The sequence below is a fragment of the Ostrinia nubilalis genome, chromosome 26 (assembly GCF_963855985.1).
Source record: "Ostrinia nubilalis chromosome 26, ilOstNubi1.1, whole genome shotgun sequence".
In the NCBI taxonomy this organism is placed as follows: domain Eukaryota; kingdom Metazoa; phylum Arthropoda; class Insecta; order Lepidoptera; family Crambidae; genus Ostrinia; species Ostrinia nubilalis.
This window is the reverse complement of record NC_087113.1, coordinates 10,721,020-10,736,409: the sequence shown is the minus strand read 5'-3', so window position 1 is coordinate 10,736,409 and position 15,390 is coordinate 10,721,020. Positions and strand designations below refer to the sequence as shown.

General features: G+C 38.3%; 1 protein-coding gene and 6 non-coding genes across 7 annotated transcripts in view; all 7 read left to right on the top strand.

Moving 5' to 3' along the window:
• The window catches only part of LOC135084383 (putative serine protease K12H4.7), a 57,361-nt gene that overhangs the window by 26,164 nt on the left and 15,807 nt on the right, over positions 1 to 15,390 (top strand). Inside the window, exons 4-8 of the mRNA XM_063979158.1 lie at positions 4,755 to 4,865; positions 6,483 to 6,616; positions 8,179 to 8,317; positions 9,245 to 9,390; positions 10,228 to 10,356. Of these exons, the coding sequence (XP_063835228.1) occupies positions 4,755 to 4,865; positions 6,483 to 6,616; positions 8,179 to 8,317; positions 9,245 to 9,390; positions 10,228 to 10,356 (659 nt within the window). The remainder of the gene's footprint in view (positions 1 to 4,754; positions 4,866 to 6,482; positions 6,617 to 8,178; positions 8,318 to 9,244; positions 9,391 to 10,227; positions 10,357 to 15,390) is intronic.
• Trnar-ccu (transfer RNA arginine (anticodon CCU)) lies at positions 381 to 466 on the top strand. The gene is given in 2 exon segments: positions 381 to 416; positions 432 to 466. It is a non-coding gene; the product is annotated as a tRNA-Arg (tRNA).
• Positions 993 to 1,079, top strand: Trnar-ccu (transfer RNA arginine (anticodon CCU)). Its single transcript is given in 2 exon segments — positions 993 to 1,028; positions 1,045 to 1,079. It is a non-coding gene; the product is annotated as a tRNA-Arg (tRNA).
• Trnar-ccu (transfer RNA arginine (anticodon CCU)) lies at positions 1,986 to 2,071 on the top strand. Its single transcript is given in 2 exon segments — positions 1,986 to 2,021; positions 2,037 to 2,071. It is a non-coding gene; the product is annotated as a tRNA-Arg (tRNA).
• Trnar-ccu (transfer RNA arginine (anticodon CCU)) lies at positions 2,593 to 2,679 on the top strand. The gene is given in 2 exon segments: positions 2,593 to 2,628; positions 2,645 to 2,679. It is a non-coding gene; the product is annotated as a tRNA-Arg (tRNA).
• Positions 3,216 to 3,303, top strand: Trnar-ccu (transfer RNA arginine (anticodon CCU)). Its single transcript is given in 2 exon segments — positions 3,216 to 3,251; positions 3,269 to 3,303. It is a non-coding gene; the product is annotated as a tRNA-Arg (tRNA).
• Positions 4,293 to 4,384, top strand: Trnar-ccu (transfer RNA arginine (anticodon CCU)). Its single transcript has 2 exons — positions 4,293 to 4,328; positions 4,350 to 4,384. It is a non-coding gene; the product is annotated as a tRNA-Arg (tRNA).

Genomic DNA, 15,390 nt, shown 5'->3' with positions numbered 1-15,390 from the left:
AAAAAATTGTTTCTTCAACAGATTTTCGAATTCAAATTCTTTGTTCGTTTTCAGGGCACTTATGAAGTCCCAAATAAAGCTTGCAAGCCGCTATGAGGACTTTTCGTTCCTTCTTCATAGCATCAGTCAGTAAATGGTGTGCCAGTGTTAGTTTAGTGATGTCCAGATAATTATGAAAAGTAATTGTAAAGCTTTTGGTTATAAAATCAAGTATTTAAAGTGAAAAAATAAGCATGCCATTATTAGGTATTTTCCTTGACAAGGACGCACAAGTTTGTACATTACATGGAGCAATAAAAATTTGAATTATGTACTCCAAATGTAAATAAACATTGCGCAATATTTAGCATACAGTAGGGAATTACAACTGCATCGTACAAGGCTCGTTAGCTCAGTGGTAGAGCGCCGATTTCCTTGCAATTCTAAACTTCCATCGGAGGCGAAGGTTCGATTCCTTCACGAGTCAACTTTTTTATTTTATTTCGTGGTTATTAGACATTGTCACTGGGTTGATATTCAGACAAAACATACAAAAACAAAATAAAACAGATTTTTTTAAGCCGGACATCACAGTGGATTATAAGATTTAATGTAGGTAGGTACATATAAAATAAACGGTTTAGGAAAGCAACGAAAGGAAAATAATATTTTCAGTAGCTTTTCAGCTGAAATTTGGTAGCTGGTAGCAATCTAGTTTGATTTGGAGTTCGATGGAGTTTGGCTGTATAAAAATTTTTCATACATTTTAATAACTCTACTGTCTGTTCGTTACTATTTCACGCTTAAACCGCTGAACCAACATAAGTAAATTTTGGCATACAGATAGATTGGACATTTGAAAAGAACATAGGCTACCTTGGATTGCAAAAATATCTTGAAGGAGGTGTAAAATAAGGAATATTGCGGAGCTGTCCTTTCTGAAGATCAATATTGCACAATAATTTGCAACTCAAATCTGGCATATAGTTGAAAATTACAACTGCATCACCCACGGCTCGTTAGCTCAGTGGTAGAGCGTCGATTTCCTTGCAATCAATAAACTTCCATCGGAGGCGAAGGTTCGATTCCTTCACGAGTCAAACTTTTTTGTTTTACGTTTTTGTTTAAAAAAAACAATGCTAGACATTGCCACTGAATTGTTTTTACTTTTTTTAGCTTTTTTTTTAATTAGTTTCTTCCTTCTTTCTGCTCTCTGTTTACGTCTATGCTTCGCTGTCAAACTAGCTGTCAAAACGTCATCGCGATACGGATTTGTCAAAACAGCCTTAGGGTGGGTTGCACCATCTTAGTTTAACTTTGACAAACGTCTAAAATCTGTCAAACTCCATACAAAAAACACCGGTTATCGTCATAGTTACGATCAAAGTTAGGTGGTGCAACTCACCCTATTGGTTTTCGATCGAATCGAAGCTTATCACCGGGGTTTTGGTAATCGCAATGAAAATGGCGGGTGTTTCGATTCGATTCGATTTTGATTGAGTCTTAAATGCCATTATTAAAGTAAATAATATTAGGGACTTTGCTTTTCTATAACTTTTCAATGGCTTAAGGATACTACATAAAATATATAATGGATAATTATTATCTTGTACATATTATTATCTTGAAAAAATTGTTTCTTCAACAGATTTTCGAATTCAAATTCTTTGTTCGTTTTCAGGGCACTTATACATAAGTCCCAAATAAAGCTTGCAAGCCACTATGAGGACTTTTCGTTCCTTCTTCTTAGCATCAGTCAATAAATGGTGTGCCAGTGTTAGTTTAGTGATGTCCAGATATGAAAAGTAATTGTAAAGCTTTTGGTTATAAAATCAAGTATTTAAAGTGAAAAAATAAGCATGCCATTATTAGGTATTTTCCTTGACAAGGACGCACAAGTTTGTACATTACATGGAGCAATAACAATTTGAATTATGTACTCCAAATGTAAATAAACATTGCGCAATATTTAGCATACAGTAGGGAATTACAACTGCATCGTACAAGGCTCGTTAGCTCAGTGGTAGAGCGCCGATTTCCTTGCAATTCTAAACTTCCATCGGAGGCGAAGGTTCGATTCCTTCACGAGTCAACTTTTTTATTTTATTTCGTGGTTATTAGACATTGTCACTGGGTTGATATTCAGACAAAACATACAAAAACAAAATAAAACAGATTTTTTTAAGCCGGACATCACAGTGGATTATAAGATTTAATGTAGGTACATATAAAATAAACGGTTTAGGAAAGCAACGAAAGGAAAATAATATTTTCAGTAGCTTTTCAGCTGAAATTTGGTAGCTGGTAGCAATCTAGTTTGATTTGGAGTTCGATGGAGTTTGGCTGTATAAAAATTTTTCATACATTTTAATAACTCTACTGTCTGTTCGTTACTATTTCACGCTTAAACCGCTGAACCAACATAAGTAAATTTTGGTATACAAATAGATTGGATATTTAAAAAGGACATAGGCCACCTTGGATTGCAAAAATATCTTGAAGGGGTGTAAAATAAGGAATATTGCGGAGCTGTCCTTTCTGAAGATCAATATTGCACAATAATTTGCAACTCAGATCTGGCATATAGTTGAAAATTACAACTGCATCACCCACGGCTCGTTAGCTCAGTGGTAGAGCGCCGATTTCCTTGCAATCAATAAACTTCCATCGGAGGCGAAGGTTCGATTCCTTCACGAGTCAACTTTTTTATTTTACGTTTTTATTAGAAAAAAAACAACGCTAGACATTGCCACTGAGTTGCTACTGAGATAAAAATAAATAAAATGTGAAAAATTCTGAAATCGAAAACCACACTGGATTTTACGATTTTTAGTCTGAAAATGTGGGTTAGGTTACACATAAAACAAGTGAACAGTTCAAGATAGGAACCGTTTTTTTATGTAAATATTTTCACTAGCTTTTCAGTAGGTGAAAAATAATAAAATTTAGTCGTGGAGTTCGATTAAAAATAATTTTTTCGTACTTTTACTGACTCTATTAACTGTGTGCGTTACTATTTCATGGTTTAACCACAGAACCAACTTTGGTTAATTTTGGTATACAGATAGATTATACTTTAGAAAAGGACATAGGCTACCTTGAATTGCAAAAATATCTTGAAGGAGGTGTAAAATAAAAAGGAATATAGGGAGCTATCCTTTCTAAAGATAAATATTGCACAATAATTTGCAACTCAGATCTGGCATATAGTTCCAAAATACGACTGCATCGAACACGGCTCGTTAGCTCAGTGGTAGAGCGCCGATTTCCTTGCAATCAATTAAACTTCCATCGGAGGCGAAGGTTCGATTCCTTCACGAGTCAACTTTTTTTAATTTTTGCCTGAAATTATTTAACTATTTTCAGAATGTTATTAAGTTTTGGTGTGAAAATAATCACTGCTAGAAAACCTTATTTGTACATATTCTTTTTAAAGATAGTGTATTTTTATAAACATAGGTACCTATATCCACAAGATTTTCAGCTGCTAAACATGAAACTGCTTCTGTAGTTAGATTGACTTAACATTTTTCATACGTTTTATTAACTCTGTTGGTTTGCTACGATTTCACGCTTCACCTGTAAACCAATTTGTGTAAACTTTATTATAGAAATACACTCAGCATCAAATAAATCGCACCTCCCGCAACAAGCACTTATCAAACGTATGCATCCCCACTTCCCACCAACGTTGGTACCATTTGAAAGCCTAGTTCTAAACTTCATTTCATTAAAGGAAAGGTTTTTACCCCAAAAATGTGTCTTTACAAGGATCCAGAGTCACTTCTTCAAAAAATAGGTAGTTACGCTATAGCCATTTTTATGACTATAAAACTGTTAAGTTGGGATTAATCGCTATCGATCTGTTAAAGAGGACACGTGAGATCTTTATTTGGTTTTATAACCATAAAAATTGGTCTAATTGATCCCAGAGGTGAGCCCAAAGTGAGGTCTATTTTCAAGTCACATTTATGGTATATGTTAATCATTTTTTTAGAAATGAAATGTATTTTTCTTTAAGTATATTTATTGGGCTTTCAAATAACACCAATATTGTTGGGATACCATGATTGTGTCAGAAAAAAATCTTTAAAGATCGCGTCGCGGAAGGTGCGGTTTATTTGATGTTGGGTGTAGATGACACCTTAGAGAATAACTTTAAGCTACCTTAGGTTGCAAAAAAAAATGTTGAAGGGTGTGTAAAAAGGGTATATTGGGAAGCTATAATTAAAATATAAAGCTCAAAACAAATTACACAATAATTTGCAACTCAGAACTGGCATATAGTTCCAAAATACGACTGCATCACCCACGGCTCGTTAGCTCAGTGGTAGAGCGCCGATTTCCTCTCTTAGGTATCCAAATATTTTCATCGGAGGCGGAGGTTCGATTCCTTCACGAGTCAATCTGTTTTTTTTTTAATATTTTTTGTCTATGATTGTTGATGAGGTGAAGTTTGCACACTACAGTAGAGATTATATAACTTGACGATGATGAATATTGATGACAAAGAAATAATCATGAAAAATTTTATAAGCTGTTTAGAGTGTCTTTTGTAAGAATCAAAAGTGTAAGAACAAGTAGTGACTGAGTTTCTTGCGATGCTTCTTCTCAGCACTTGCCCATTTATTGTCCCGAAGCAGTGGTAGGGTTAATACTGAAACGTGCTTTTTAAAAGTCCACTTGCTAAAGTATGTGTTTTAATAAGTGGACTAGTTGTAGCAGTGGGATCCAACAGTGAACTTTTAGATGCTGATGATGTAAATTTGTTCCAGTGGTACTTCAGTTTCTGAGCTGCGGTTCCTCACAGTCGACCAGGCGCTGGCTGACCTGGCCCAGTTCATCACCTACGTAAAGAGCAACGACTTCGAGAACGGCCGTTATAGGTACGTATTTTGTAATAGTCTGTGAGTCTGCACTAAGGCTGGGTTGCACCATCTTACTTTAACTTTGACAAACGTCAAAAATCTGTCAAACTCCTACAAAATGCACCGGTTATCGTCATAGTTACCGTTACAGTTAGGTGCTGCAACTCAGCCTAAGTGTTAAGAATAGTCCACGCCTATAGAAATTGGCAATACTTTTTGATAAAAAGGTTGAATAGATGTCCATGTTATTAAACTTTTTTATCAAAAAATGTTGCCAACAACTTATCTATGGATCTAATAATTTGAGTGAACTTACCTTGTGTTGTTGTTGATTGTTAAAAATGTATCAATGATAAGAATACTGAGACAGCATCTACAGTCAGACACTGATTTTATTTTGTTTAAATAACAAATACTGAGTGTCTGAACAAACCTAAATAAATATTATCAGCCAATATTTTTGAGACGTAGTGTTGTGGGGGACTAGGTGGACCGATGATCTGGTGAGATTTGCGGGATGTGCCTGGATGCAGGCGACGCATGACCGGTCGTTGTGGGAGGCCTTTGTCCAGCTGTGGACGTCAACAACGAACGATGGTTGAAAGAAATAAATTACCGTTGGACATTTTTGCCTTTGAACAATAAAAATTGAATTCTGCTCAATAAGTCTGACACCGAGATTGTTGCCTCAGCTGTGACAATCCCCAGAACGGAAAAAAAATCAAAAGCTGTACCAATCACTTCAACTGCACTATTTAACCGCGGTGTTAACAAAGTCAAGTTGATTGGCCCCTGAGTCAGGGCACCTTGCCTTATTATCATCATTGGCTCCTTCCGTCACTTCAATTAATGCCCGTTCGTTGAAGTTTATTTTGTCATGTTTTTCTTAGAACATTTAGGCACAGGATTTGCTCAAATTGTTACACTTGTAATCTCATTGAGTTATGTTAAAGCAGCTGTACTCAGTTTAAAACGGAATATAATGACTTACTTAAAGACAGGACCATGCTTTGTGGCCATTTTTAATTAAATTCAAATTCAAACTCTTTATTGCACATTACAAACACATTATTTTGTCCCGAAGCAGTGGTAGGGTTAATACTGGGACGTGAAAAGGTGCTTTTTATAAGCCTATTTTTTTATTTGGCTAGTAAACACCTTTAGACGCTAAAAATGGACCCGTAAGTCCGCCAAAACAACCTACAATGTGCATCTCATTACCTCAGAAATCTAACAGACTTATTAACACAATAAAATGTAAAAAAAAACTATTAAAAAACCCTCTTTAAATCAGCATTTCACAAAGCAAGAAAAAACGCAAGTGTGACATAGATACTCGTAAGGCCCAGAATAGACGGTGAAACGCAACTGCAACGAAACTGCAATTGCTAGTTACTTTTGAGTTGCATCTAAGTTTCTGCCATATGGTCGCGGCATGTGTGTACACTCAACGGACGCTATGAAACGCATAGGTACGGCACAAACTTAGATGCAACTCAAAAGTAACTAGCAGTTGCAGTTGTGTTTCAACGTCTGTTCTGGGCCTATATAACAAATTGTTAAAATCCAAACCATGAGCAAGAGAGAAAGGAGAAAAGAAAATCGCTAGTTGTTCAAATCCAAACCCTATTCCAGAAACGCCAAGGTCCTCCTGGTGGGCTGCTCGTACGCGGGCAGCATGGCCACCTGGATGAGGGTCCAGTACCCGCACCTGGTCGACGGCGCCTTCTCCGACAGCGGCCCGCTGCATGCGCAGCACGACTTCCCTGGTAAGACCTGGACACTTCATATAAAGCCCACGACTTCCCTGGTAAGACCTGGACAATACGGGACTATACCCACCTCTCGTTCCCACCGCTGCAACTCCTGTGTAGCCAGGATCTACAGCTTGACCGCCAATAAAAATTCAACCAATTAAGATCATTTTTGTCCCGGGGGAAAGTTAAACTGTCATTGGTCCAATATGAGAAGGCCACAAGAGGCTCAACATAAATTTTGTAATACATGTTATCTCATTCGTACCCAAACACATAATGCAAGGCCCAAAATTAGATTCAAACCCCGCAACCCCAGTTACCACTTGCTGTAATCCAAACGCAATACCAGGCATGCAGCGTTTAATTACAAATTAATAATTTACATGCATGTTATTCGTAAAACATTTAAACTGCAATTTTGCGAATTGGGCAAATGTGAAATTAATTAATTCCCTTAAACTATGCGTCCTTGTTAATTGTGCGATTCGTCGCCACTCGCGTCACTCGAGATTTACTAGTTTCATTAAATGGGAAAATTCTGGGAAAACGGCATTTTCCGGATAAAAGAGCTGACAAAAGTGTTTGAGTGCGTTTTAAACAATTAACAAGAGCTGCAGGTTTTAATTTACGTGCGAGTTTAATTTATTTTGTCGTTGGAATAACAAGAATCTGGTGATAGTTTCACGGACGTCAAGCCCGATTATTTGCGTATACTTCAACTATAGCTCTTGTCCAGGGCAAATCTATACTTATAATAAATCTGTAGAGAGATCAATTCTGTACATGAAATATATTTTCAAAATAACTATCAGGGGGTGATTAGTAATCGATACTGATGTCAAAAATGCAATCAGTAAAATTTTTGTCTGTCTGTCTGTCTGTATGTCTGTCTGTCTGTCTGTCCGTCTGTATGTTCCTTTTAGAAACAAAAACTACTCGACGGATTTTAACGAATCTTGGTACAATTTATTATTCTTCGTACTCCTGGTTATAGTATACTTAGGAATTCCCACGGGAACGGGAATTAGAGGGAAAATCCTTTTGTATGAAAAATCTAAACCGCTTAAGTTAGACGCTTGAAATTTGGCATGCAGGTATCTTAGTAAACTTAAAGCTTAGTTACAACAGGATATTGCAAAATTCCCATGGGAACGGGAGTTAGCGGGAAAAAACATTTGTATGAAAAAATCTAAACCGCGTAAGATAGATGAAGGGGGTAAAACGGGATCCACGCGTACGAAGTCGCGGGCGGCCGCTAGTCTTATATAATCTTGGCCAGGGCAAATCTTAAGGAGCATATTTTGTGCTTTCGTCAAACTTTATGATCCGCCATAGATGTCTGACAATTTTAGAATACGTAACACTAGTACGGACGACTGCACCAGCTTTTAGTCAAGCATCATAAGTCAATAGATGTCTGACAACGTTCTTTTACCTCCCAGAATACCTGACGGTGGTGGGGAAGTCAAGTATCTGACCGTGGTAGGGCAAGTCCCTCGACAGTACGGTTCCACTAGCGTTTAGTCAAGCCTCATGAGCCAAAAGATATTTAACAAGGTTGCTTTACCCCCCAGAATACCTGACGGTGGTGGGGCAAGCCATCGCGTCGCAGGGCGGCAACGCGTGCTACAACAGCGTGGCCCAGGCCACCGCCGCCGTGGCGCAGCTCCTCACCTCCACTGCTGGCCGGGCTCAGGTCTCGCAGGCCTTCAAGTGAGTTTCAACTGTATTTGGACTGCATAGAGTGTATATTCAAAACGTTAACGTTACATGCCCATTTCTTGATTAGTGCAGCTCCTTATCTCCACAGCAGGCCGCGCTCAGGTCTCGCAGGCCTTCAAGTGAGTTTCAACTGTATTTGGACTGCATAGAGTGTATATTAAAAATGTTAACGTTACATGCCCATTTCTTGATTAGTGCAGCTCCTTATCTCCACAGCAGGCCGGGCTCAGGTCTCACAGGCTTTTAAGTGAGTTTCAACTATATTTTAACTATACTAGAGTATATTCCAGAGATGCAGAGCGTGCCGTTATTGTTATGATATGACCATTTCTCGATTTAGCACTGAAGAAAGTGGGAGTGGCGGAAAATCCGCACTTTCTGAGTATAGTTTTGTCAGCAATTTAGCTGAGCCACTTAATGCTTTACTTGATTGCAAAACACGTAAGTTTTGTTAACCCAACTTGTTTAATATAAAGCATGTCGACTAACCCTACCTATTACTCCTGTAAAGCCAGGATCTACAGCTTGACCATCGATTGAAACAGCAACAGCATTCGTTGGTACCATTTTGAGCTTGACAACAGCTTGAAATCGTACCAATGAATATTGTGCAGTGTATAGTCCGGTCGCCGAGCACATAGAATTTCGTCCAATGACCCCAAGGTACCCATCCTTATCGTTTGCGCGTAATTATATTGCTGTCGCGACTGTGCGACAGGCGGCCGCAGTGAGTGTGCGAGCGCGAAAGCAACATAATTACGCGCGAGCGATACGGGTGGGTAGCTTGGGGTGGTCATTGGACAAAATTCTACGTGCTCGGCGACCGGGCTTTAGTCGCTTTACTGTTAAGAACCCGCAGAAAGACCCTCACTAATACAGTACCATCTAGAAGTCTACTATTCACTGATATTCTCGCAGCACCTGCACGCCGCTGACTGCGTCGGCGCTGGACCTGGCCACGTTCAGCTGGTCGGGGCTCGTGTACGCCTTCGCGGGACTGGCGCAGTACGCCGGGCCCGGGGACATACAGGAGGCGTGTGCGCAGCTCACCAGCCCTGACATCTGTGAGTGATACTTGTCATACGCCCGTATTCACAAACGATGCTTTCTTAAGTGAAGCAGCATATCGAATGCACAGCGTTGAATAGAGCTCTGTGATTGGTTCGTGTGTCACCCCGTGCGTCCACGCGCACTGTGAGATCTCATAGTAATGTTTGTGAATACGCGCGATAGTCATTCGTACGAGTACGAGAAAGAGACAGAGTATGCTAATCTATCCCTTACTTTCTCTCCTACTCTCTCTCTCACTCTCTCTCTCTCTCTCTCTCTCTCTCTCTCTCTCTCTCTCTCACTCATAAACTTTATTTATTACAATTGTTTTTTTAATTATACTTACAATTTATAAGCTTTCCTATCTTTTTCGCTTGTGACTTCGCCAAAATCTGTACTTTCTTGAAAATCTTCTTCAGCCTTTATGGAACCACGTCTGCCTATCGATCCATTTTAACAAAGTCAAATTAAAAGTCAAAATTTCTTTATTTGTATAGACTATTTAAATAGTAGGTACTTACAAATCGTCAAATATTTTGCTCTATATACTAATACTGGTAGGGCAAAAAAAGAATGAGACATGTATAGGCTCCTTAAGAGCATTTGACGATTTGCAAGAACTAATTTAATTAGTCTAAACAAATAAAGAAAATTTTGATTTTTGATTTTGATTTTACTCGTACGTGGTTCTAAAAATTCTAAAATTAAGTAGCAGTAGAATGAAGAGAATAAGTCCGCAGAGTTTTATTTTTTGTTGAAACTTCTGTTTTTTTATTGCATTTTATTTAACATTATATCAATATTAACGTTCATCATATTTTAGCTTTTTCTAAGTTTTTACTCTTCTGCAGCGGACCCCGTGGAGCGCCTAGCACAGTGGACTATCCAGCAGTTTCCGGGTGAAACCTGCATCGAGACCAGATTCTCAGAGCTCATACAGATCTACTCCAATACCAGCTTCGACTCACCGATCGCTACTGGTACGTATCCTTCATCATCAGGTCATTCAGTCTCCACTACAGGAGACCTATCTATTTTACCAGAGGCAAAAATGAGGTGGTGGTGGAATGGTACAAGGTGGACCGACGGTATCGTAAAGGTAGCAGAGAAGCGCTGGACGCAGGCCGCTACCAATCGATCAACGTGGAAAGCATTGGGGGAGGCCTATGTTCAGCAGTGGACGTCCTATGGCTGAAATGATGAGGATGATGATGAAAAATTAAGGTCTCATATTTCTTCATCTGTGCCTTTTAATAATACTCGTAAGTATGTGAATACGCAGTGCTCTTGATTATAGGTAGAAGCCTATGGTAATAGGTTTACATTTACAAAGTGGGAAGCTTTGTGTGTTGAAAACATAAGTATTAAATATTTCATGACCTAAATTGGGGCTTTTTAAAAAAATTGGGACGTATATTAAAGTCTAAATTATATCAAAATAAAAGGTACTCCTGACTACATTGTTTTACATTAAGAACTGTTCCTTCTAATTTGTTTTAGTACTAATTAGGCTGTAGATAGGTTTTTAACTTGATAATTCAGTCAAATCGAGAGCTTCCCATTGTTTAATAAACGAGACTCACTTTTGAATTTATTCGCCTTCAATACAGATTTCCTTCAGCTTTACCCAGTATTCTTGTACTGAATTCATTAAGCCGCCCGGTTTGCTCGGAATATGAAATATGTAAAGCTGCTAATAGCGTCCCGTAATACTATGGAAATCCGTCCACTTTGTCACTTAGCTCTTTTCTGCGAGTGATTTATTAATTATTAAACTCTTATCGCGGGTTGTTTTTCGGGATAAAATGTTGTTTAGTCCGGGCGACAAGAGAACTGAAACACTGCTCTACCAATTTCATAATCTTTATCTTAATTTGTAACGCTAAATGAATCAATTTTATTTTTATGTTATTTGGAAACTATATTTTTTGCAACACATTACCGTGCCCTGAAGTTAGAATAAAATCGTGGATTTACTGTCTGCTTTTTCCCAAACTACGGAAAATCACGACTTATTCAGTACCTTTATAACTTTGCCAACTTTGCAAATGACATCGAATCAAAGAGTTGGCGCTCTGCCTCTGGTGCGTTTACTCTCAATAGAGTGGCAAGAGGTGCCAAAATAACTAAGTAATTTGTAACTTAATATGATGAAAGTTTCTATGAAAGTCAAAATGGCAATAAAATACTATCTTCTTAAAATCTGCTTTTATCAATCCTAACAATCTCTTCATGCTCCTGAAAATTATTTCCTACTTCAAACTGTGTTGTATAATGTCAGTCTGCGTATAAATAACGAATTGAAATTCGGCGTTGGATTTCTTCTCCAGCGCCCGGTCTTGTAGGGAATTTATCGGGAATATTCGGGAAACTTATCGACGCCCATTTGCATGATTTCTGGCGTTAATTTATGCCGCCGACGAGTGGGGCCGATTAGCATAGACGCTGGTTAGTTTGTGAAGAGAGATTATGGCGAAAACAATTTTTAGGATGTATTTTTTGTGAAGTACTTTTGAATATAAAATAAGCTTTTATTACCTCTACCTTCGAATTTCGAACTCATCCTATGTTCTTCTGATTAATTTCGTTGCGGGTCCAATGACAGTTTAACTTTCCCCCGGGACAAACTTGACCTTCATTGGTTGGGTTTTTGTGGCGGTCAAGCTGTAGATCCTGGCTACACAGGAGTTGCAGTGGTGGGAACGAGAGGTGGGAATGGTCCCGTACCTCTACCTAGCTATCTATTTAATAGCAGTCTACTTCTGGACTACTAAATTAACTCTGTTGTAACCAGCTTTTGCAACCTTCACCTTTCGCAAATCGTCAAGAGTGAGCTTGAACTAACTAAACTACCTAGCATTTCTCAGAGCGCAGCCTTCTCCTTCAACAAAACTTAGTAAGATTACGTGTTAGGTACCGATAGAATGCGTATACGTACTGTGGCTGAAATTATGATGATGATGATGATAATGATTTGGCAACAATGTAAATGAATTTTCATTCAGTAAAATGCCTATTAATTACCTAATTAGGTTTCCTCTGTATTAGTTTCTATAATTGAATGGTTGCAAAGTAATAATTTGGTTATAAATATAGACAAAACTAAAATTATGGAATTTAAGCAAAGAACGGAACGGACTCTCAATTTACCCATAGTGCATAGTGGCAAAGTAGTGGATCCAACTGAAACCATAAAATTCTTGGGTCTACATATAGATAGCAATTTAAAATGGCAAAGTCATATAGATTTTGTGTGTAAGAAACTTTCCCAGTCATCATACAGTCTTTACCATTTATCAAAAAAAGTAAATCTCCCTGCGTTGGTCACATCTTACCATGGCTTCGTAGCTTCCAGATTGAGGTACGCCATAATCTTTTGGGGAAATGCTACTAACTGGGATAGAGTATTTAGGTGTCAAAAAAAGTGTATACGTGCTATGTGTGGCTTGAAGAGAACTGACAGTTGCACACCTCATTTCCAAAATTTAAAAATATTGACTATGCCATGCCTTTATATATTTGAGCTGGCTCTATTTATTAGACATAATCCTTCCCTGTTTAAAATAATACCAAGATCGCGTAATCGCGTCGAAACTCGAGTCGAAACTGTTCACCACCGCCCTGGAAGATGTTTTCAAGCTTCTGGACTGGAGCGGATTCGGCATAAATATCAACGGCGAGTATATCACCCACCTTCGTTTCGCGGACGATATCGTAGTCATGGCTGAGACCGTGGAGGACCTAAACACAATGCTCGATGGCCTCAGTAGAGCCTCTCAACAAGTGGGTCTTAAAATGAACATGGACAAGACAAAAATTATGTCAAATGCCCGTGTTGTACCCACTCCTCTGAAGGTTGGAGACACTACACTCGAAGTTGTTGACAATTATGTATACCTGGGACAAACAGTCCAGTTAGGTAGGTCCAACTTCGAGAAAGAGGTTAATCGTCGAATCCAACTCGGCTGGGCAGCGTTCGGGAAGCTTTGCGAAATTCTCACGTCCGAAATACCGCAGTGTCTCAAGTCAAAAGTATTTGACCAGTGTGTGTTGCCAGTGATGGTGTATGGCTCTGAGACGTGGTCGCTTACTATGGGCCTCATAAGAAGGCTCAAGGTCACCCAAAGAGCGATGGAGCGTGCTATGCTCGGAGTTTCCCTGCGTGATCGAATCAGAAATGAGGAGATCCGTAGGAGAACCAGAGTGACTGACATAGCCCGCAGAATCGCTAAAATCAAGTGGCAGTGGGCGGGGCACATAGCTCGAAGAGCTGATGGCCGCTGGGGCAGAAAAGTTCTTGAGTGGCGACCACGAGCTGGAAGACGTAGCGTGGGCAGGCCTCCCACTAGGTGGACCGACGATCTGGTGAAGGTCGCGGGAAGTACCTGGATGCAAGCGGCGCAGGACCGGTCTTTGTGGAAATCCTTGGGGGAGGCCTTTGTCCAGCAGTGGACGTCTTTCGGCTGAAACGACGACGCGTAATCGCAACATTCTTATAGCCGTTGATGGATGTGTGTCATATAAGACAGCCCTCTACGACATGGGTGTTTTTGCTATGGCTCCGAAAATTTATAATAAAATACCTAATCATATTAAGAGCCATTTCACAAAAATATTCCGCGCGAATTTAGCTGAAAACTGTCAACGCAACGTCAAAAGAGTAAAAAGAACGCCGAAATGGACAAAAAAATCTTGAGCCGTGACCGTATTAAGACTTGATATAAGTAATTAATTTTAAGGTAGAATACGGTTAATAAACTTGATAAATTAATTTAAAATTTTAATAGAGTTTATTTAGTATTTTAAAGATTTTTATAATTCGTATATGTAAAATATTATATTAAGTACAAAATAAAGACAGTCAACATAGTGAAAAAAAATCTGCCCCCTTACAGCTCCATCATCGGACTCTGGATATCATTTAGGGACGAAATATTCGTCAAGGCGAATTACACAAGCCCAAACTCCATAGGGTTCTATTGTTTTGTTACGGAGTTGCAATGGAGGTGGCCACTCCTCAAGATCCATTATCAGACAGAGCTAAGAAATAAATAAATAAATATTATTGTTATTAAACAAATGACTAAAATAATTCATCTTACTATGTTACTTCTTACTAGTCTTACTAATATTATATATCACGAATTGGCTGGAACATCATAATTTGGAAATTAACTTAGGAAAATCAAAACTTGTACAATTTCGATCATACAACAAACCACCCATAGATACAAATATCCACTTTAAAAACACCCAAATAGAAACAGTAGAATCATATAAATTGCTTGGACTTAATGTAGATACGCATCTGAATTGGAAATCCCACATAGAATATATAAAATCCAAACTTTCAAAATTCACCTATGCACTTTACAAAATCTACCAAAGTACAAACTTAAAAACCGCGCTCTCAACTTATTACGCCTACGCCTACTCTTGGCTAAAATATGGAGTTATTCTCTGGGGTAACAGTGTAAATGCAAACGATATATTTATGTTACAAAAAAAATGTGTTAGAATTCTAGCCCGAATTGACAATAGACAAAGCTGCCGACCTTATTTTGTAAAATTTAAATTATTAACATTAGTTTCAATTTATATTAGGGACATATGTATTTTTGTATTCAATAACAAGCATCTTTTCTCACAAATAAAAGAAACGCATAACGTTAATACCAGACATAAAGATAGGCTATACTTACCACCTTCCAGAATCAAAATGCTCAATTGTAGTCCTTTTTATATGGCAGTAAAAATTTTTAATAAAATACCGAAACACATAAAATTGGAAAATAAATTAAGACCGTTTAGTAATAAACTTCAAGATTATTTGATCTCAAACTGCTTCTACTCACTTGATGAATTTTTTAGTTATCGCGACAATAATAATCTTTGAGATAGATCTGGATGACGTCTGTAATTTACAAATCACATATCGATACCTCTGGGCTCAAAGGTCGTAAAGGACAAAATACCGAAAATGAGTTTTTTATACAGTTGTACTCAGAATTTAA